Raw genomic sequence first — 24,975 nt, 5'->3', positions numbered from 1 at the left:
GGCAAGAATACTGGAAAAGTGGGTAGCTATTTCCTTCTCCAGTGGATCTTCCTGACCCAAAGATAGAATCTGTGTCTCCTGTATTGACAGGAAGATTCTTAACCATTGAACCACCAGGAAAGCCCTCTTAAAGGGTTAGAGGTAAAGGAAATTAGAAAATCTGCCATTGGAATAGACAGCTAGTCCATCTTAGGCTTCCCGGGTGGCTCAGTGTTAAAGAATCTGCCCGCCAATACAGGAGATGTGGGTTGGATCCCTGGGTTCGAAAGATCCTCTGGAGAAGGAAACAGCAACTCTCTCTAGTATTCTTGCCTGGAGAATCCCATGTACAGAGGAGCCTGGCAGGCTACCGTCCATGGGTTCAATAAAGAGTTGGACAACGTGAAACACACACACACATCCCTGGTGTACCATGACTTCCTGGAACAATTTGTCGCTCACAATATGACCCAATAAAAATGTTTTGAATAAGTAAGTAAGAATAAAAGAATATGTACCAGGTCTTCTTTATGAAACATTCAGAACAAGAAACTACTTTACAGACTGAGAATCCTATGTCTAGGATATGATAGAGTATGCCTGGCACTATCCTAATACAGAAGGAAAACACTTCTCTGATTTTCAAAACTATAAAACTGAGTCTTTGAGACATATACAACTATAAGAAAACTGATGGACAAAAGCACAAAGATGCTTTGACTTAATTAAATTATAAATGGTCCCCAAGCAAACGGCTTGAAATCCCTAATGGTCAACAGCAACTACCCAAGCTCAAAGAGAACAAGCAGGAAATATGATTTGGTCCATATATTAAACTTGCAAAAGTCACAGAAATGAAACACAAATATGTGATTGATATTTTATTAGGAGGAGCAAAATACAAGAATGCATTTAACTTAAACATAATCTACACCAATGTAATTTTAAAAAATGTGATTGAGTGGGCCAAGGCTATATAAGAAGCTAACATTCCAAGAAGTTATGTGATATCAAAGGTACATAGAAGTGCTTTGTACTATCCATACCATGCTTCTGTTAATCTAAAATTACTCCTATAAAAAAATTGAAAAGCAAATGCAATAAAAAATAAAATATTGATTTCACCTCTTAGAGGTGAAAATGTTATCCTGTGTATGTAACAGGAATGTCATTCTTAGAAAAAACATGCTTATGTAAAAGAGTGTGTATGTGTTATTGTGTGTGTGTGTGTGTGTGTGTGTACACAGAGAGAAGATTAAGTAAATGTGTGAAAATGTTCATCACTGAATATAAATGGGGGCAACACAGATTTTCATTGTATAATTTTTAAGCTATGTTATGTTTGATTTTTACAAAGTGAAAAATAGTTTGAAAAAAGAAACAAACAAGAAATAAAGAACTCCAAATTGTGCCGAGTTTGAACATGGCCTTACGTTAAGTGGTTTCTGATAATCTTCACAATAAGATAAAAAATCAGAAAAATTATTTCCATCTAAAAATGGAGAATTTTCAAAGTTTTGGTAATTCATCTTTTGAGACTTAAGAATTCAAAGCATTATGTTCTTAAGTAGGCTGTAAGAATAAAGTTTAACATGGTGTTTATGTGGGTGTGTATGGGAAATGAAGAAATTATTCAGCATGAAAATCTCACACCTCACCATTTGGTAAAAGCCAAGCCTTGCACATACATATGTTATTTAGAAACAGCTAAGATAATTTCCAATATTTATATTGCTTGGAAATATTTTTTCATTTTCCTTTTGTGAAGAAGAAATTGAGGCACTGGAGTATCTGGTGCTTCAGTAAAAAATTTATAGTCGCTGAACTTTTAGTAAAATCATTTCCATAAGGTGTGTGTGTGTGTGTGTGTGTGATTTTAAACATATTGTTTTTATAATGGTAGCTGTTCATGATTATCTATAATAAGAAAAATATGTTTATAAAGTATTATCAATGATATTGTTAAAAACAATTTTCTTTTTGCCTATTTTAACTTTGTTTGCAATTAAAAAAATTTTTTTTCTTCTAGGTCCTTGTTAAACCTTATGATCTAGCAATCCCACTGCTGGGCATACACACTGAGGAAACCAGAAGGGAAAGAGACACGTGTACCCCAATGTTCATCGCAGCACTGTTTATAATAGCCAGGACATGGAAGCAACCTAGATGTCCATCAGCAGATGAATGGATAAGAAAGCAGTGGTACATATACACAATGGAGTATTACTCAGCCATTAAAAAGAATACATTTGAATCAGTTCTAATGAGGTGGATGAAACTGGAGCCTATTCTACAGAGTGAAGTAAGCCAGAAGGAAAAACATCAATACAGTATACTAACGCATATATATGGAATTTAGAAAGATGGTAACAATAACCCGGTGTACGAGACAGCAAAAGAGACACTGATGTATAGAACAGTCTTATGGACTCTGTGGGAGAGGGAGAAGGTGAGAAGATTTGGGAGAATGGCATTGAAACATGTAAAATATCATGTAAGAAACGAGTTGCCAGTCCAGGTTCGATACACGATACTGGATGCTTGGGGCTAGTGCACTGGGACGACCCAGAGGGATGGTATGGGGAGGGAGGAGGGAGGAGGGTTCAGGATGGGGAACACATGTATACCTGTGGCGGATTCATTTTGATATTTGGCAAAACTAATACAATTATATAAAGTTTAAAAATAAAATAAAATTTAAAAAAATAAAATAAAATCTAAAAAAAAAAAAAAAAAAATTTTTTAATATCCCAGGGATAACTCCTACAGCCCCAGTATAATGAATCATTCTTCTAGGCGTGCTTCAGCAGCAGAAGAGAAAGTATTTTATTCACTCAACTCTTTACTACTACACTCTGATTCTTCCTTTCACTCATGAACTTAAAATCTGCTACTTAGAGAATATCAGCATCAAAGCGTGGGAAATAAAATTCATAGAAAATCCACTAATCATTTACAAATTGAGTTTTATGTTCCTCTCTCCTACAAATTTATGTACAAACTTATGTTTACATTCTTGACTCCTATTTGTGGGTAAAATTTATCAATTTGATTTTTATGCCTTCTTATATTTGTTAAATGAAGTGGGAAATTTCCAAAGAACCCAGTAGTTGAAAGAAATTAGTTGATAAAGAAAAAGGAATTGAATGGTCACAGATGATGTAGCACTTTATTTGCAGGAGGGAGTCTTGAGTGGGAACATAAATCTAGAAATTAGTTTATGCATGTAATAAGTGTTCATCTCACACTGATTTTCTGAGCAGTTTCATCTGACCAGGAGACAAGTAGCAATGAATTTAGATTCAGATGAAAAACTGAAGAGTACAGTTCATTCTTTAAGTTCATTCAAGGCTTTTTAGTTAAACAGTTCTTTTCCTAGTAAAGTACATTTTTTTCCCTTGTCTGTTTGTTTTGGTTTGTGTGTGTGTGTGTGTGTGTGTGTGTGTGTGTGTGTGTTTAATGAGTTTTGGAATGTACAGTGAAGAAAAAGATATATATATATATATATCCAGAAACACATCTGAAACCTGAATTACTATAACGTTTTGCCTTTTTCTTCACAGTTTTGTCACTAGGGAGACACAATTTACGAAGAGCTTAACAATGTGGAGGCATAATCTTTTTTCCAGGTAATTTCAGATCAGATAGTTGACCTTGGAGAGGCTTTACTGGAATTTCTAGTCCCACAAGAGGCTCACAGAGAAGACAAGATGTTCTGAAACCACATATTTCTATTAGTCATAGCTAGGGAACACTGCCATTACCTCTTCCTATGTTTCAGTACCAATTGCCACTTCTAAAAAAGAAGAGCATTGATAAAATTATTTCTCACAGGAAAAAAGATTTAACACAACCAAAGCTATATCACCACTCAATTTTTCATCTACAGAGATTGACAAAAAATAATCCACTAGAGTCGTTTTAAAAATAATGGTGTTATAATAGAATGCTGTCATCAATATACTGAAAGGAAACAATTGACTTTAGGCTGACATCAGACGTATGAAGATGCTGCTGCTTACTACAATACACAAATGACAATCATTATGGCAAATATGATGGGAATATGAGAGCAGCAATAAGCTTAGAGATACAATTTGTAAATACTCAGGAAGAAACGGAAAAGGAGAGTTTTAAGACAGCCTAAGCAAAACGTGATAATGGAATGGACAAGGGTTGTGTCAGTGGATAAGTCTGAGATATTCAGGAAGCGTAACCTTCCAGCACCTGATGGACTGGATACAAAGAATAGAAGAGTGGATTTTGCATGGGTTTGTGGCTTATGTTCTAAGCATATGCTGCTGGGAAGAATGTGGAGAAACAGACTCTAGATATATTAATTTTGAGATAGTTATGAGAAACCTAACAGGAGATACTGACTAGTTAGTGGAACAAGACAGGAGTTCAAAGTGGATATTTAAAGGGGAACTATCGGTTCAATTTTGGAAATCATAAATGGATGAACTCCCTAATGAAAAGGCATTCTAGGAAAAAAAAATTCTTTTCAATTTTCTTGTAGAGAATCTTATGTAAATAGTGGCGATTTCGTTTCTCTTTTTCCAATGCTTATTCCTTCTATTTATTTTTGTAGCCTTACTGCACTCATCAGGATTTCTAGGACAACACTGAGTACATGTGGTTTTGGTATGCACCCTTGTTTGTACCTAATTTTAAAGAAAGCTCTCAATATATGATCATTAAATATTTGTTTTCCTCTAGGTTATTTTGTAGATAAGTTGCCTTATGTTAAGAGTTCCTTACTTGTAGCTTCCTAGCATTTTTTTAATTTCCTTTTTAAAAAAATCTTGACTGGATGTTGAATTCTCTCTCAAATGCTTATTTTTTTTTTGTATCTACTGAAGCAATAATATTATTTCTCCTTTAAAATGATGATCTATTTCTAGAATAATTTTAACCTGGTGACAATATATTATTTTTTAATATATTACTTTGACTTGCTAACATATTTTCTATAATTTTTCAACTATGTTAATCAATCAAATTTTTCTCTAATTATCGTTTCCCATAATTTGCTTAATAAGTTATGATTCAAGTTTGTATAATCCCATAATCCTATTCTCTGGAAAATATGCAAAAACTAAAAATAATGTGACTGGAATATTGGATTTCATTCCAATCCCAAAGAAAGGCAGTGCCAAAGAATGCTCAAACTACGGCACACTTGCACTCATCTCACACGCTAGCAAACTAATGCTCATAATTCCCCAAGTCAGTACCTGAACCGTGAACTTCCAGATGTTCAAGCTGGATTTAGAAAAGGCAGAGGAACCAGAGATCAAATTGCCAATATCCATTGGATCACTGAAAAAGCAAGAGAGTTCCAGAAAAACATCTACTTCTGCTTTATTGACTATGCCAAAGCCTTTGACTGTCTGGACCGCAACAAACTGTGGAAAATTCTGAAACAGATGGGAATACCAGACTACTTGACCTGCCTTCTGAGAAGTCTCTATGCAGGTCAGGAAGCAACAGTTAGAACTGGACATGGAACAACAGACTGGTTCCAAATAGGAAAAGGAGCACGTCAAGGCTGTATATTGTCACCCTGCTTATTTAACTTATATGCAGAGTACATCATGAGAAACGGTAGGCTGAAAGAAGCACAAGCTGGAATCACGATTGCTGGGAGAAATATCAATAATCTCAGATATGCAGATGACACCACCTTTCTTGCAGAAGGTGAAGAATAACTAAAGAGCCTCCTGATGAAAGTGAAAGAAAAGAGTGAAAAAGTTGGCTTAAAACTCAACATTCAGAAAACTAAGATCATGGCGTTTGGTCCCATCACTTCATGGTAAATAGATGGGGAAGCAAGGGAAACAGTGAAAGACTGTATTATTTGGGGCTCCAAAATCACTGCAGATGGTGACTGCAACCATGAAATTAAAAGATGCTTGCTCCTTGGAAGAAAAGTTATGACCAATCTAGACAACATATTAAAAAGCAGAGACATTACTTTGACAACAAAGGTCCATCTAGTCAAAGCTATGTTTTTTTAAGTAGTCATGTATGGATGGGAGAAGGCAATGGCAATCCACTCCAGTATTCTTGCCTGGAGAATCCCAGGGACAGAGGAGCCTGGTGGGCTGCTGTCTATGGGGTCACACAGAGTTAGACATGACTGACACGACGTAGCAGCAGCAGCAGCAGCAACAGCATGTATGGATGTGAGCGTTGGACTATAAAGAAAGCTGAATGCTGAAAAATTGATGCTTTTGAACTGTGGTGTTGGAGAAGGCTCTTGAGAGTCCCTTGGACTGGACTGCAAGGAGATGCAACCAGTCCATCCTAAAGAAAATCAGTTCTGATTATTCACTGGAACGACTGATGCTGAATATTTTGGCCATCTGATGCAAAGAACTGACTCATTTGAAAAGACCCTGATGCTGGGAAGGATTGAGGTGGGAGGAGAAGCGGAAGACAGAGGATGAGATAGTTGGATGGCATCACTGACTCAATGGACAGGAGGAGTCTGAGTAAACTCCGGGAGTTGGTGATGGACAAAGAGGCATGGCGTGCTGCAGTCCATGAGGTCCCAGAGAGTTGGACATGACGGAGCCACTAAAATAAACTGAACCGAACTGAATAAACACTTTGTAAAGCGTCATGGAAAACCCTTAGTTACTTTTGCTGGAGACAATGATAATACAGAAGTGTTAAGAGAATGAGACATTGGTACTCAAGATTTATGATAATCATCAATTTGATAAATACTAATTACTAATACTAATACTAAATACTAATTACTAGTGGCTGATGTTTTTGATGATTCTTTTTTAAATCATAACAACTTTAAGATATAGTTTCTCTTATTACTCTCACTGTATATATTGAAAAACTTTAGTTTGGGAGGTTGAGAAATCTGACATCATATAGTCCTTATACAGTAGAAGAAAAATTTGACTGAAGTCAGTCTTATTCCAGAATTTGCAATATTTATCTTTTCACTTTGACAAATTTCTTATAAAAAGGGACAAACTGCTGAAGGATTTTCTCTTATAAACCAGTTTGAGTTTATTTTCTTCTTGGGAATTTATGGTGATTAAACAAAATATCTGTGAAGAATATTTTTATTCTACTTGACTCTTGTTACAATTTGTACTTGGGCTTATATTCAGAAATCTTTTATTGTAATTCTTATTCTGGGTAGGATTTTGTTCTTTCTAACTCTAGCCTCACTATTTAACTTCATCTCTTGCTGATATGAGTAGGAGCATATATTTTCTAATGCTGAAATCATGACCATATGGAATTTCCTTCTGTGAATCTGATCAAAGTATAGATGCTAATTGCATTTATAACTGTTACAATAATTCATATAATAATTCATTTAAATATAGTGTAACAGTTCCATAATTTAATGAATATCTATAGTCATTTTGTTCAGGAGAAAGTGATCCACAAATTACACAATTGATATATTTGCGTAAAGTACTAGTTGCTAGGTTGCTAAACTGTTTTTGCTTTCTAATAGTTTCTATACATGTAGGTTGAATTTTGCAGTTTCTGTCTTTCAAATTTTAAAAACATGGGTTTACTTTTGAAAAATACATCAATGACTGTCAGGGTATGAGTTCCACAATTTAAGGGAATTGATGGTAATTAAATAAGTGGAAATAAAAATATGCTTTGTATCTTGTGATAACTAAAATCATGCCATTTAATACCTGTGAAACTACAAGGACAAAATATAATCAATAACAAGTAAATATGTTTTAATATTAAAATGATTATTATTTTATTACAAACAGTATTCATTATCTATTGCTATATAACAAATGACTCCAAAACTTATTGACTTAAACATTTCATTTCTCGAAATTCTGTGGGTCAGCATGACTTCTGTCATTGGCTGATAGGTGAGTTGGGAGCATCAACAGATGCCAAAAATGAGAAATATTGAGATAAAGTATTAGGATAGAATTTTAAAACAATCCATTCATTTCAATGGATTTATCGAGAAAACAGCAAAATTACAACTTGAAAGAGAATCAGTGGTTGATGGGTGAGTTGGGAACCAGTGAGGTGGGGTGCCTGGGATGGATAAGTCTCACTTTCCATGGGATCTTTCACCCTTGGAAAGAATAAATCAGATTCTTCACATATAGTCTCTGGGCCATGTTCCAACCAAAGGCAAGCAGAGCCTGGATGGCCTTTCAAGGCTTTGTTTTTAAAGTCACACAATGTAGTAACAGCTTTTGTCACAGTATATTGGTCAAAGCAAGTGACCAGACAGCCCATATTCAAAGGGTGGGGAAGTATACTGTGCCTCCTTGGGGAAGAAGCTGCAATGTGGAATCACAATGGGCCACAGACACAGGGGCCATGGCTCACTGGAGGCCATTATTTTAAGAACTTACAACACCAACTCAATGACAGTTTGATGCAACGTCTTTTGAAAGGTTAAGTCCATAATTGCTTTAACCTCATGCTGAGATATAAAACATATTATTTTTGGTTTGAGAGTCTCATATATCACCTCAAACTGCTTTTTATGGCACTTTAATGAAATCAAGGTGCTTTTATCTTTTCAAAATATAAAAAGGGTGCCTCCAAGATAGTGTAAGCTCATTACATAAAAGAATGAAGATATTATTAAAAGGAATTTCAGCAGATGCCATAAATGAGAAATACTGAGATACATTATTGGGATAGAATTTTAAAACAGTCCTTTCATTTCAATGGATTTATCTAAATAATAGCCAAATAAGAATGTGAAAGAGAGTACATTCAAATAGTCTTTGTAATTTTTTGTTTGTAAAAATAGGCCATTTTGATAGTGAGTTTGGTCTGTTTGTGAGCACATAAATGGCTTGCGAAAGAGAAAAACCAAAATCTGCTCTGAATTTCAGTTACAGCATATTCAAAAGCACAACTTGTCTTCTCAAACTACATATTGTTTTGAGATCCACATTCAATATCCATTTATTGAATACCTAATATGTCTCAGATATCACTTATTTCGCCATTACTGCTAGTTTTAACCAATGAAAAGACATAATATTATTATGGCCACTTAACAGAAGAAAAATATAGCAGCCAAACTACTCATCTGCTGGGCTAAAGTGTACATAGTGGCACTCAAATTTAAATTCATATTTTAAGAACCTTCATTCGTTCTGTGTCCACTGCTACCTTCCTAAAATTTTATCATATCAAGTCATTATTAGGTAGGAAAACTTTGCAAAAATACTGCTTTTCCTAAATAATAAAAATAAGGCAGCTTAGTTACAAAAGCTTTTGAGATAAATAATTGGCATTTCCTGAATGTTAACAACAAATGTTACTGGCACTAGCTGTAGTACTTCATATTTATTTTTCCATTTTATTAAAAAGTCTGCAAAGGAGGTACTATTTTTTTTTTCCCCATAAGTGTCAGTTTTATTTGACAGCGTAGTACAGAGCTAAGGCACAAACTAGCTGTTTCCAAGGGTTAGAGGGGCAGTGGTGCAGATGGGAAGCAAGCCCTCTTGGGCGCTGGGCCCACCGGCAGCCTTCTTGGCTAGAGCCTGTGCCTCAGTCCTGAGCCCCAGCAAACCAAAGGCTGTGTTGAAGAGGTTGATAGGTGTGGAATCATCAGTGATGAGGGTCGATTTTAGGCCCAGGATCTGGAGCAATTGTTTTGGTTTTTCTTGGTGCCCTGTAAATAAATTCTTCGGTACCATTTTTCTAGATTTCATACATATATATATGTTAGAATACGATATCTATCTTTCTATATCTGACTTACTTCACTCTGTATAATAGGCTTTAGGTTCATCCACCTCATTAGAACTGACTCAAATGTGCTCCTTTTATGGCTGAGTAATATTCCATTGTGTATATGTATCATTACTTCTTTAACCTTTCATCTGTTGATGGACATCTAGGTTGCTTCCATGTTCTAGCTATTGTAAATAGTCCTGCACTGAATAATGTGATACATGTCTCTTTTTCAATTTTGGTTTCCTCAGGGTATATGCCTAGGAGTGGGATTGCTGGGTCACATGGTGGTTTTATTCCCAGTTTGAAAGGAATCTCTATACTGTCTTCCATAGTGACTGTATCAATTTATATTCCCACCAACAGAGAAGAGTGTTCCCTTTTCTTCACACCCTCTCCAGCATTTATTGTTTATAGAATTCATGATGGCCATTCTGACTAGTGTGAGGTGATACCTCATTGTAAGTTTGACCTGCATTTCTTTAATGATGAGCAATGTTGAGCATCTTTTCATGAGTTTGTTATCCATCTGTATGTCTTCTTTGGAGAAATGTCTGTTTAGGTCTTTTTCCCACTTTTTGACTGGGTTCTTTGTTTTCCTGGTATTCAGTTGTATGAGCTACTTGTATATTTTAGAAATTAATCCTCTCTTGTTTCATTTGCTATTATTTTCTGCCATTCTGAGGGTTGTCTTTTCACCTTGCTTATAGTTTCCTTTGCTGTGCAAAAGCTTTTAAGTTTAACCAGGTCCCACTTATTTACTTTTGTTTTTATTTTCATTACTCTAGGAAGTGGATCATAGAGGATCTTGCTTTGATTTATGTCATAGAATGTTCTGCCTATGTTTTCCTCTAAGAGTTTTATAGTTTCTGATCTTATATTTAGGTCTTTAATCCACTTTGAGTTTATCTTTGGGTATGGTGTTAGGAAGTGTTCTAATTTCATTCTTTTACATGGAGCTGTCCAGTTTTCCCAGCATCATTTATTGAAGAGGCTGTCTTTGCCCCATTGTATATTCTTCCCTCGTTTGTCAAAAATATGGCACCATAGGTGCATGGGTTTATTTCTGGGCTTTCTATCTTCTTCCATTGGTATACTGTTCTGTTTTTTTGCCAGTACCATACTGTATTGATGACTGTAGCTTCATAGTATTATTTGAAATCAGGAAGCTTGATTCCTCCAGCTCCATTCTTCTTTCTCAAGACTGCTTTGGCTATTTGGGGTCTTTTCTGTTCCCATATGAATGTGAAATTTTTTCTAGTTCTGTGAAAAATGCCATTGGTAATTTGATAGGGATCACATTGAATCTGTAGATTGCATTTGGTAATATAGTCATTTTCAACAGTATTGATTCTTCCTACCCAGCAACATGGAATATCTCTCCATCTGTTTTGCCATCTTTGATTTCTTTCATTAGTGTCTTATAATTTTCTGTGTACAGTTCTTTAATCTCCTTAGGTAAGTTTATTCCTAGGTATTTATTTCTTTTTCTTGCAATGGTGAATGGGATTGATTCCTTAATTTCTCTTTCTGATTTTTCATTCTTATATAGAAATGCAAGTGATTTCTGTGTATTGATTTTGTATCCTGCAGCTTTGCTCAATTCACCAATTAGCTTTAGCAATTTTCTGATACTGTCTTTAGGGTTCTCTGTGTACAGTATCACGTCATCTGCAAACAGTGAGAGCGTTACTTCTTTTCCGATCTGGATTCCTTTTATTTCTTTTTATTTTCTATGATTGCTATAGCTAGGACTTCCAAAACTATGTTGAATAATAGAGGTGAAAGTCAACACTCTTGTCTTGTTCCTGATCTTAGGGGGAATGTTTTCAGTTTTTACCCATTCAGAATAATGTTTGCTGTAGGCTTATTTTGTATGGCCTTTACAATGTTGAGGTAGGTTCCTTCTATGCCCATTTTTTGAAGAGTTTTAATCATAAATGGGTGCTGAATTTTGTCAAAGGCTTTTTCTGCATCGATTGAGACTATCATATGGTTTTTACCTTTCAATTTGTTAATATGGCATATCACATTGATTGATTTGTTTATATTGAAGAATCCTTGCACCCCTGGAATAAACCCAGATTGATCATGGTGTATGAGCTTTTTGATGTGTTGCTGAATTCTGTTTGCCAAAATATGGCTGAGGATTTTTGCATCTATGTTCCTCAGTGATATTGAGCTGTAGTTTTCTTTTTTTTGCGTTGTCATTGCCTGGTTTTGGTTATCAGGGTGATGGTGGTCTTGTAGAATGAGTTTGTAAGTGTTCCTTCCTCTGCAATTTTTTGAAAGAGTTTTAGAAGGACAGGGCTTAGTTCTTCTCTAAATGTTTGATAGAATTCTCCTGTGAAGCCATGGGGTCCTCGGCTTTTGTTTTGGGGGAGATTTTTTTTCACAGCTTCAATTCCAGTGCTTGTAATTCAGTTGTTCATAATTTCTATTTCTTTCTGGTTCAGTCTTGAAAGATTGAACTTTACTAAGAATCTCTCCATTTATTCCAGGTTATCCATTTTATTGCCCTATACTTGTTCATAATAGTCTCTTATAATCCTTTGTATTTCTACATTGTCTGTTGTAACCTCTCCTTTTTCACTTTTAATTTTGTTGATTTGGTTCTACTCTCTTTTTTTCTTGATGAGTCTGGCTAAAGATTTGCCAATTTTGTTTATCTTCTCAAAAAACCAGCCTTTAGTTTTATTAATCTTTACCTTTGTTTCTTTCATTTCTTTTTCATTTATTTCTGCTCAGATATTTATGATTTCTTTCCTTCTACTTTTTTTTTTTGTTGTTCTTTTTCCAGTTGTTTTAGATGTCTGTTTAATGTTTTTCTTGTTTCATGAGGTAGGATTGTATTGCTACAAGCTTCCTTCTTAGAACTGCTTTTGCTGCATTCCATAGGTTTTGAGTTGTATTTTCATTGTCATTTGTTTCTAGAAATTTTTTCATTTACTGTTTGATTTTTTCAGTAACTTGTTGATTATTTAGAAACATGCTGGCTTAATCTCCATGTGTTTCTGTTTCTTACAGTTTTTTTTTTTTCCCTTGTAATTGATGTCTAGTCTCATAGCATTGTGGTCAGAGAAGATGCTTGATACAATCTCTATTTTCTTAAATTTACTGAGGTTTGACTTGTGACCCAAGATGTGGTCTATCCTGGAGAATGTTTCATGTGCATTTGAGAAGAAGGTGTATTCTTCTGCATTTGGATTGAAGATACTGAAGATATCAATGAGATCCATCTCATCTAATGTATCTTTTAAGACTTGCATTTCCTTATTAATTTTCTGTTTTGATGATCTGTTCATTGATGTGAGTGGGGTGTTAAAGTCTCCTACTAATATTGTGTTTCTGTCAATTTCTCCTTTGATGTCTGTTACTGTTTGTCTTTATGTATTGAGGTGCTCCTGTGTTGGGTGCATAGATATTTACAATTGTTATGTCTTCTTCTTGGATTGATCCCTTTATCGTTATGTAGTGTTCTCCCCTATCTTCTTTATTTTAAGGTCTATTTTTTCTGACACGAGGATTGGTACTCCAGCTCTCTTTTGCTTCCAGCTTGCAAGGAATATATTTTTCCATCCTCTCATTTTCAGTCCATATGTGTGTTTAGGTCTGAAGTGGGTTTCTTGTAGACAGCATATATATGGGACGTGCTTTTGTATCCATTCAGCCAGGCTGTGTTTTTTGGTTGGAGCATTTAATCCACTTACATTTAAAGTAATTATTGATATATATGTTCCTATTGCCATTTTCTTAATTGTTTGGGATTGATTTTGTAGATCTTTTTCTACTCATATTTCTTGGCTACAAAGTCCTTTTAACATTTGTGTAAACCTGGTTTGGTGGTACTGAATTCTCTTGACTTTTGTTTGTCTGAAAAACTTTTTACTTCTCCATCAATTGTAAATTAAATCCTTGCTGGGTATAGTAATCTTGGTTGTAGATTTTTCCCTTTCAGTACTTTAAATATATCCTGCCATTCCCTTCTGGCCTTCAGAGTTTCTGCTGAAAGATCAGCTATTAAACATATGGGGTTTCCCTTGTATGTTACTTGTTGCTTCTCCCTTGCTGTTTTTAATATTCTTTCTTTGTGCTTAGTCTTTCTTAGTTTGATTAGTATGTGTCTTGGCATTTCTCCTTGGATTTATCCTGTATGGGACTCTTTGCACCTCCTGTACTTGATTGACTATTTCCTTTTCCATGTTGGGGAAATTTTCAACTATAATCTCTTCAAAAATTTTCTCATACCCTTTCTTTTCTCTTCTTCTGAGACCCCTATAATTCAAATGTTGGTGTGTTTGATTTGGTCCTAAAGGTCTCTGAGACTATGCTCAGTTCTTTTCTTTTTTTCTTTATTCTGCTCTTCAGAAGTTAATTCCACCACTACATCTTCCAGATCACTGATTTATTCTTCTGCTTCAGATACTCTGCTATTTATTCCTTTTAGAGTGTTTTTAATTTCAGTAATTGTGTTGTTTGTCTCTGTATGTTTATTCTTTAATCCTTCTAGGTCTTTGTTAATTGATTCTTGCATTTTCTCCAGTCTGTTTTCAAGGTTTTTGATCATCTTTACTATCATTATTCTGAATTTTTTTTAGGTAGTGTACCTATTTCCTCTTCATTTATTTGGACTTCTGTGTTTCTAGTTTGTTCTTCATTTGTGTAGTATTTCTCTGCCTTTTTATTATTATTATTATTTTAGTGTATTGTGTTTGAGGTCTCCTTTTCCCAAGCTTCAAGGCTGAATTCTTTCTTCTTTTTGTTTTCTGCCCTCCTAAGGTTGGTCCCAGTGGTTTGTGTAAGCTTTGCATAGGGAGAGATTTGTGCTGAGTTTTTTTGTTTGTTTGTTTTTCCTCTGATGGGCAAGGCTGAGTGAGGTGGTAATCCTGTCTGCTGATGATTGGGTTTGTATTTTTGTTTTGTTTGTTGTTTAGATGAGGTTTCCTGCACAGGGTGCTACTGGTGGTGGGGTGATATTGGGCCTTGTATTCAAGTGGTTTCTTTTGTGTGAGTTCTTAGTATTTGATACTCCCTAGGGTCAGTTCTCTGGTAGTGTAGGGTCCTGGAGTCAGTGCTCCTACTCCAAAGGCTCAGGGCTTGATCTCTGACAAGGATGAATTCAGCTGTAGGGTTGGAGGTACACTGACTGGATTAAATTTTTACAGCCTGGTTTCCTCCTAACATTTAATTTACACACTTTCCATCATGAGGTAAGAAATGTGATGTCTGAAGTTCCAAATCTCTGCTCTGCTCCCAGCTATGAGCGCCTCCTCCTCTGCCGTTCACTGCCTGGTGATCCTCCCTCTCAGCTGGGCCGACTGTCTGGCTCCCACCACTGGGGCTACTCTGGCAAGAGGCCCGGGGTGCACCCTTGTCCTCCAGCAGACCTCCTCATCTTCCTCGTCTTCCCTGCTCAGGCCTCCCCCTCTGGTCTGTTTGCCCTGCCCACCCCTGGGAACTTCAGCTCCAGTGTGGGCCCACTGCCTGTTGTTTTTAATTTTTGATTTAGGAAACAAGTTTAAAGAAGCCCTGGCACCATCCAAAATCATTTACATGCTCAGAATCTCTCATTAGTCCTTTAAAAATATTCTTTAAAACATATTTTAAAATGCCATCAGAGACCAAATTGCTAATATCCGCTGGATCATGGAAAAAGGAAGAGAGTTCCAGAAAAACATCTATTTTTGCTTTATTGACTATGCCAAAGCCTTTGACTGTGTGAATCACAATAAACTGTGGAAAATTCTGAAAGAGATAGGAATACCAGACCACCTGACCTGCCTCTTGAGAAATCTGTATGCAGCTCAGGAAGCAACAGTTAGAACTGGACATGGAAAAGTAGATTAGTTCCAAATAGGAAAAGGAGTATGTCAAGGCAGTATATTGTCACCCTGCTTATTTAAAATATATACAGAATACATCATGAAAAATGCTGGGCTGGAAGAAACACAAGTTGGAATTAAGATTGCCGGCAGAAATATCAGTAACCTCAGATATGCAGATGACACCACCCTTATGGCAGAAAGTGAAGAGGAACTAAAAAGCCTCTTGATGAAAGTGAAAGTGGAGAGAAAAACTTGGCTTAAAGCTCAACATTCAGAAAACAAAGATCATGGCATCTGGTCCCATCAGTTCATGGGAAATAGATGGGGAAACAGTGGAAACAGTGTCAGACTTTATTTTGGGGGGCTCCAAAATCACTGCAGATGGTGATTGCAGCCTTGAAATTAAAAGATGCTTACTCCTTGGAAGGAAAGTTAGAACCAACCTAGATAGCATATTGAAAAGCAGAGACATTACTTTGCCAACAAAGGTCCGTCTAGTCAAGGCTATGGTTTTTCCAGTGGTCATATATGGATGTAAGAGTTGGATTGTGAAGAAAGCTGAGTGTCAAAGAATTGATGCTTTTTTTTTTTTTTTTTAATTTAAATTTATTTATTTTAATTGTTGAACTGTGGTGTTGGAGAAGACTCTTGAGAGTCCCTTAGACTGCAAGGAGATTCAATCAGTCCATTCTAAAGGAGATCAGTCCTGGGTGTTCTTTGGAAGGACTAATGCTAAAGCTGAAACTCCAATACTTTGGCCACCTCATGAGAAGAGCTGAGTCATTGGAAAAGACCTTGATGCTGGGAGGGATTGGGGGCAGGAGGAGAAGGGGACGACAGAGGATGAGATAGTTGGATGGCATCACTGACTTGATGGACATGAGTTTGAGTGAGCTCCTGGAGTTGGTGATGGACAGGGAGGCCGGGCATGCTGCAATTCATGGGATTGCAAAGAGTCAGACACAACTGAGCGACTGAACTGAACTGAACTGAAAATGCCACCAAAGTTGAGAGTCATTGCTTTATTTCCCATACTTCTTTAGAAAAAAATGATGTCATTAGTAGGAAGACTAAAAGATGACTCAGAACAAATTGAATAGCAATAATTTTATAGTACTCTTATCACTACTTTTTTTTAATTTATTTTTTAAATATAAATTTACTTATTTTAATTAGAGGTTAATTACTTTACAATATCACTACTTTAAAACTTCTTAGTGTTTATAAGTGTTAGTCACTCAGTTGTGTCTGACTGTTTGCAATTCCATGGACTGTGGCCAGCCAAGCTCCATGATCCATGGAATTCTCAAGGCAAGAATAGTGAAGTGGACAGCCATCCCATTCTCCAGGGGGATCTTCCTGACCCAGCTATTGAACCTAGGTCTCCTGCATTTCAGGCAGATTCTTTACCATCTGAGCCACCAAGGAAGCCCAGTGTTTATAAAATTTCATTTAAATATCATATACTAATAGATAAGCATTGTAAGATGTGTGAATCTTCTGAAGGAAATACATTTTGCAAATACATACTTAAAATGATTTAGTTTTTAAAGACTTTTGACGTTTCAGACCATTAAGGTTAAATTTTATTTTTTTTAAAAAGTTTCTTATATTTGAAGAAAAAAAAAGTACATAAATTATCTCTGGATCAAAATTAGTTCCTCCAGAAGCACTTAGGAAATGATACAGTACCATTTTATTGTTCAATATTCTAATAGTTTAAAGTATAATCTCATGTGGATAATTATTTTAAAAGCAGCACTTGTATGAAAAATTCACATGTATCTTTTTCTTGAATTGTTTTCAATATCTACCCTCAAATTAAATCTATTTAAATTATCTGAATACATTATATTATTCTATTCTATAGTAAGTTTATATGTATATAAAATAACATATAGCAAAGTGTTATCTATCTACATATATATATAACATTTGAAACTTGTGTCTATATTTCATACTCAACTATCAGAGCTAATCTAATTAAGCTTACTAGGGTGTTCAGCAAGTTCAGTTACCAAAATCACCAAGTTATATAAAAAAGTAAGGACTTAACACAAAGATTTACATTTTAAAGTGAATTAATTCTCTTATAACAAGTAGATGATAAAAATAAATCCTGTTCTACAGAAACATGGGTATAATAAACTACCACTAACTTCAGAAGCATAACTCTTACAATGACAATAAGAATTTAAGGAAAGGTTTAAAGGATCTCATTTGAGGTCAAACTTACCAGCAAATTTGATATGGAATTTATTTTCAGGCTTTAAGATCTGGACATACAAAGGGCAATTTGGAGCAAAATCTTTTACAGCCCATGCTCTTAAAATTGTTTGGTGATCCTGAAATGATAAAACCCAAAATATCATGAGATGAACTGAAAGTATTATAATATTAAGTAAAATTTGTCAATCAGTGTGTGAAATGGTCACATCTACAGTTTAAAACTAAGCATATGAAATCATTCATTGAGAGTTCTTACTATTAAAGATAAGATAACTTGCTATTTTATGGTGGTGGTTTAGTCACTAAGTCATGTCTGATTCTTGTGATCCCATGAATTGTAGCCCACCAGGCTCCCCTGTCTATGGGATTTTCCAGGCAAGAGTACTGAAATGGGTTGCAATTTCCTTCTCCAGGATATCTTCCAGACCCAGGAATTGAAACTGGGTCTCCTGCACTGCAGGCAGATTCTTTACCAACTGAGTTATGAGAGAAGCCCAATTTCTATAAAAGAGATCAACAACACATAATTCAATTAGTACTAATTGTCAACACTTAGAAATTAGCAGAGATTAAGAGGAATGTCTTTGACAAGCATAAAAATAATTTTCCCAGAAAATAATTAAGGGGTAGAAACCTTCAGAAATGTGGCAAAATTGAGTTTGTAATAATAGTTTCCATGGGAAAAAGATGGATGTAAAATAATTTTAACATAGATTGTAAAAGGGCAATGACTGCAGAGACCATTTGTGAGAACACATTAGTTTACTTTTTATATGGCAGTAAAGATAAAAGAATTTTGACTTTGTGTGTATTGGAAGAAATCAATAACTTTCAGATATTAAAAAAGTAACAGAAAAGTTTTTTTTTTTTTTTAAGAAATGCTAAGATTGAGAAAGGAAGTGAATATCATGCTTACCATGAAATCTTACATATAGTATCACCCCATAACTGATTTAACTGAATAAATCAGTTTGATTTAATTGAATAAATCAAAGCAAATTACAACTGTCCTTCGGTTTCCAGGACTCTCTATGCATAACAAAATATGAGGATGCTCAAATTCTTCATATAAAATGGTACAGTATTTCTTAAAGGAAATCAACCCTGAATATTCATTAGAAGGACTGATGCTGAAGCGCCAATACTTTGGCTGCCTGATGCGAAGAGCTGACTCATCGCAAAAGACCTTGCTGGGAATATTGAAGGCAGGAGAAGAGGGCAACTGAGGATGAGTTGGTTAGACAGCATCACTGACTCAATGGACATGAGTTTGAGAACACTCTGGGAGGTAGTGAAGGACAGGGAAGCCTGACATGCTGCAATTCATGGGATCACAAAGAGTTAGATACAAGTTAGGTCACTGAACAACAATTTGCATATAACCTATGCACCACCTCCCAAATACTGTGAATCATCTCTAGATTACTTATAATATTTAGTACAATGTAAATACGATGTTAATAGTTGCTGCCAGCCAGTAAATTCAAATTTTGCTTTTTGAAAATTTCTGGAATTTCTTTTTCAAATATTTTGATCCAAACTTAGTTGAATCCAAGGATGCAGAACCCTCAGATACAAAGGGATGACTGTATTAGAAAAATTCTCTAATGTTAGCTACATTCTATTTATTTACTTTTTTACTAAAGTATAGTTGATATACAACATTATGTAAGTTACAAGTGTAAAATATAGTGAGTCACAATTTTTAAAGATTTGTATCTCATCTGTAGTTATTATGAGACATTGACTATATTGCCTGTGTTGTACATATATCCTTGTAGCTTATTTTATACCTAATAGCTTGTACCACTTAACCCTACCCTGAAATTGCCCCTCCTTCACTGCCTTTCCCTACTGGTAACCCTACCTTATTCTCAATAAATATTATTCTTTTTTTGTTATATTCACTAGCCTGTTGTATTATTTAGATTCCATATATAATGATATCATAAAGTATTTGTCTTTGTTTGACTTATTTACTGAGTAAAACACCCTCCAAGTCCATCTATGTTGTTGCAAAAGGTAAATTTTCATTCTTTTTATGACAAATTTTCATCTTTTCATTATGTGTGTGTGTATATATATATATACCACATCTTCTTTATCTTTTCATTTGTTGTTAGATACTTGGGTGCTCTATATCCTGGCAATTATAAATAATGCTTTTATGAAAAGTGGGATGCAGGTGTAATCTTCAATTAGTGTTTTTGTTTCTTTCAGATATATACCCAGGAGTGGAACTGCTAGGTCATATGGTAGTTCTATTTTTAGTTTTTTGAGAAAATTTCATACTGTTTTTGACAGTGGCTGCACCAATTTACATTCCCACCAACAATGTACAAGGATTCCATTTTTTTTCACATCCTCGCCAACAATTATTATTTATATTCTTTTTGATAATAGCCATTCTGACAGGTGTGGGTGATATGTCATTGTGATTTTGATTTGCATTTCCCTGATGATCAGTGTTATTGAATAACTTTTCATGCTGCTGTTGGCTATCTGCATACTCTCTAGCCAAAGAAATAAGACGAGAAAACAAAATAAAAGAAACCAAATTGGAAATAAAGTGGCAAAACTTACTGTTTGCAAATAACCTGATACTCTACATAGAAAATCCTAAAGATGCCACCAGAAAATGACTCTAGCTCATCAATGAATCTAATAATGTTTCAGGATACAAAATGAATATACAGAAATCTGTTGCTTTCCTATACACTAATAACAAAATATCAGAAAAACAAATTAAGGAAATAATCTCATTTATCATCACATCAAAAGGAATAAAATATCTAGGAATAAACCTCCCTAAGAAGGTAAAAGACTTGTACTCTGAAAACTACACGATGCTGATGAAAGAAAGTGTAAACCATACAGATGAAAAGATATATTGTATTCTCAGATTGGAAGAATTAATATTATTAAAATGACTGTAATCTCCAAGGCAATCTATAGATTTAGTGCAACCCCTATCAAAATACCAATGGCATTTTTAACAAAGCTAGAATAAATAACTTTAAAATTTGCATGAATACAAATGATCCCAAATATTCAAGACTATCTTGAGAAAGAAAAACAAAACTGGAGGAATCACACTCTCTGTCTTCAGATTATACTACAAACTAGAGTAATCAAACCAGTACAGTACTGGCACAAAAACAGACTCATAGATCAATGGAACAGAATAGAGATCCAAGAGATAAACTCACATACATATGGTCAATTAATAGACATCAAAGGGGGAAAATATATACAAAAGATAAAAGACAGTCTCTTCAACAAGCAGTGCTGGGAAAACTGGATAGTTACATTTGAAAGAATGAAATTGGAACATTCTCTACCACTAAACACAAAAATAAGCTCAAAATGGATTAAGACCTAAATGGAAGACCAGCAACTATAACACTCCTGAACAAAAACATAGGCAAAACATTCTTTGACAATAAATTGTAGTAATTGTTTTGGATCTATTTCCTAAAGTGAATGAAATAAAAGCAAAAACAAACAAATGGGACCTAAACTTAAAAGCTTTTGCACAGCAAAGGAAACCATTGGCAAAATAAAAAGATAAACTACAGAACGGGAGAAAGTATTTGCAAATTATATGACCAGGAAGGTTGATAGCCAAAACCTATAAACAGTCCATACAATCCAACATCAAAAACCAAACAAGCTGAATAAAAAAGGGGCAGAAGACTTGAATATATATTGTTTTCAAAGAGGACAGGCACATAATAAGTGTAGCACTGTCTGTGTAATAGCCACTAGCCACATGTGTCTCTTTAAACTTAAAATTTAGTAAAATTAATTAAAATTAATAATTAAATTCCTTTATTACACTAGCTACATGTCAAGAATTCAAAGCAACATACAACAAATTCAATTTATGCTAGAATAGTGGAGATATAGAATACAGAGGATTTTTATCATCACAGCAAGTTTTATTTGACACTACTATTAGGGAAACAGAAGATTAAAAATACAAGTAGAGTTGAGGGACTATCTGTGCAGAAAGATAAACTGTAATCAATGGTTTGTAACTTTACGTCGCATGAAAGTTAATGAATAGAAAACCAGAATTCTTTAGGTGAGCAATGTGTGCCTTCCAAAAGGTAACAATGAGCCGAAAGTGGTGTGGTAGTTAATTTCATGAATCAACTTGACCAGTTCATAGTGTGCCAAGGTATGTGGTTCAACATTGCTCTGGCTGACTGGGAAATCCCAGATGAGACAGAGAAAAGAAACTAAAAAATGTGTGTATAAATTTACACGTTTGCTGACACCTGAACGGCGTATGCATGGGGCAGAATAAAGGCAATCTGAACTAAGATTTGAATCACTGCCAACAGCGAGTTTGCCTTTTGAGTTGAATCAAATTAACTTCTTGCTAGAACAAGAATATCAATATTGTTAGAGGAGTACAAGAGAATCCAAGGCTTCACCCCATAGCATGATAAACAGAATACAGTACAAAATTACTGAGTATGTGAAGTGGCAGAAAAATGTGACGTATTTTCATGGGAAAAAAACAACATCCAAGAGCTGCTAGCATATAGATGATCAATGTAAAGATGATCTGACAAAGATTAAAGCAGCTCTTGTAATCAGTGAGGTGAAGGAAAATAATGCTTCTAATAATCAGAAAAGAAAATCAGTAGAGTAATAGAAAATATTTAAAAAGTTAGATAGAAAACTAAAATATCTGAAAAATATTCACTGGATGGATCATGAAATAGATGAAAGTTGAGAGGAAAGAGTCAATGAACATGACCACAGATCAGTAGCATTTATCCAATTTGAAAAACAAAGAAAAAAGAAACAGGAAAAGGAACAGAGTTCAGGGACTTTGGGAACAAATGTGAAAACATCTTAAGTAATGTAATTGGATTCCCAGGGAAGAAATAAAAGATAAATTAGAGCAGAAAATTATCTGAAGAAATAATGGTCAGAAATGGCTCAATTCTATGAGACACAAAGTTAGAATTTAAGGAATGCAGCAAATCCCAAACTATGTAAACAAAATGATAACCACACCTAAGAACACTGCAGTCAAACTGTTGAAAACCAAAGATACAGATACTATCTTGGAAGCAGCCAAAGAAAAACAGTCATAAGACCAAAGATTCTCATCAAAATTATGGAAATCAGGTGACAAGGAAATAACAAGCTAAAGTTTAGAATGAGGAGGAAATAACAAACTGTGAAACCAGAATTTTATGTATAGAGAAAAATCCTTCAAAAAGGTGATATAAAGGACTTTTCCAATAATAAAATCTAAGAAAATATATTTGTAGCACTTAGAAAATGATAGACTTTTTTTTTTTACTGTTTTAAGTATGCTTTGCTAATTTACCGATTGGACATTATTTAAGATGACACAAAAGGAAGTCATGAAACTTAAAATAATATTTGTAAATAAATATTTATAGGTGACTGAATAAAGACAAAACATTTATTCGAGAGAGTAAAAAGTTTTGCAGCAAATTGGAGAACAAATCTTTCCTAGAAACACTAGAATGTGTTAGTTTATAAAAAAAATCTTGCTAAAAGTAATTCTTGCATTTAGAATTACAAATGCACAGAAAACAAAGTAAAGACTGCATTACATTAAACTTAAAAGCACCTGAGTAAAATGGCCCATCTTGTTTTGTCTTATAAACTGTAAGATTGGACTACATATATAGGTTTCTATAATGTAAGAGATGAAATTCAATTACAACACAAAGTATCTATAACATATACTATCTACCATTAGTTAGTTTGACTTTATGACTGAATTAAGGAAATGGCAACCCACTCCAGTATTCTTGCTTGGGAAATCCCATGGACAGAGAAGCCTGTCGGGCTATATTCCATAGGCTCTCAAAAGAGTCAAATACAATTGAGCGACTAAACAACAAGGAAACTACAAAATTTCATTGAAATTACTTGCAACTGATACCTTTAGAGAAGCAGGGTTCAAATTTGATATACACTTATTATACATACAAAAGTAATTCAGAACGTTCTTCAATAAAATGGTGGTGTTTTTAGTGCTAAGTCACGTCACTCTTTTGCAACCCCATGGACGGGAGCCCGTCAAGCTCCTCTGTCCAACGGATTTTCCAGGCAAGAATACTGGAGTGGGTTGCCATTTCCTTCTCCAGGGGATCTTTCTGACCCAAGGAGAAAACCCATGTCTCCTACATTGGCAAGAAGATTCTTTACCACCAGGGAAGCCCTCTAAAATAAAATAGTTGAAAACAAAACATATAACCAAAACCCCTAAGATACAATAAATTTAAAATATGTTGCTGCCCTTTTAGACTAACAGGTTACTAGAAAGCAAATGATCAAGCCACTGTGTTTTAATCAAATACCTATAGGTTCAGCCGGAGAAGACAATGGCACCCCACTCCAGTACTCTTGCCTGGAAAATCCCATGGACGGAGGAGCCTGGTACGCTGCAGTCCATGGGGTCGCTAAGAGTTGGACACGACTGAGCAACTTCACTTTCACTTTTCACTTTGATGCATTGGAGAAGGAAATGGCAACCCACTCCAGTGTTCTTGCCTGGAGAATCCCAGGGACGGGGGAGCCTGGTAGGCTACGATCTATGGGGTCACACAGAGTCGGACACGACTGAAATGACTTAGCATAGCATAGCATAGGCTCAGCAATAACTCAGTCTTCAAAAATAATCTGCATCAGAGAAAAGATTTATTAAAGGAGCCTCAGCTTAGCATTCTGGACCTTGGTATCAAAACTCAGAGGACTGTTAGTATAATTTTATCTTCCTGCCATTTTTAAACAGAAAAGTTTTACATTATGTATGGGGCCCATTAAAGAGGAAAACCACAGCCTCAAGATGGTATCACTTGGTGATGTGCTAAAGCCCATCACGCCAACCCTAGATTTAATACCTAACCAGACAGCACTTATGACCTTCACCAGAAGTGTAATCTTAATCAAGCAGTTTGGGATTTCCTGGTCAGCAGCAATGAGGTAAGACATCTCTTGGGCCCTGCTCCTACCCCCACAGGAAGAGGAGGTAATCTGCAAGGTAAGATCTTTGCTTCTGGATCAAAATATTCCTCTCTTTCCTTTGCTAATGAGTTTCTGGATCCACTTCCCTTTCTATAAATTCCTTCATTTTTTCTATCACGCATCAGAGCTCCCTTCTAGTTGCTGCTGCTGCTGCTGCTGCTAAGTTGCTTCAGTCGTGTCCGACTCTGTGCGA

At 35.2% G+C, this 24,975-nt stretch overlaps 1 protein-coding gene across 3 annotated transcripts in view; it reads right to left on the bottom strand.

Moving 5' to 3' along the window:
* The window catches only part of KCNT2 (potassium sodium-activated channel subfamily T member 2), a 443,182-nt gene that overhangs the window by 166,029 nt on the left and 252,178 nt on the right, over positions 1–24,975 (bottom strand). For all 3 annotated transcript variants that reach the window (XM_024976669.2, XM_024976670.2, XM_059875651.1), the window contains exon 13: positions 17,764–17,872. In XM_024976669.2, the coding sequence (XP_024832437.1) occupies positions 17,764–17,872 (109 nt within the window). The remainder of the gene's footprint in view (positions 1–17,763; positions 17,873–24,975) is intronic.

Source organism: Bos taurus, chromosome 16 (genome assembly GCF_002263795.3).
Source record: "Bos taurus isolate L1 Dominette 01449 registration number 42190680 breed Hereford chromosome 16, ARS-UCD2.0, whole genome shotgun sequence".
NCBI lineage: Eukaryota > Metazoa > Chordata > Mammalia > Artiodactyla > Bovidae > Bos > Bos taurus.
This window is presented reverse-complemented; position numbering and strand designations above follow the sequence as displayed.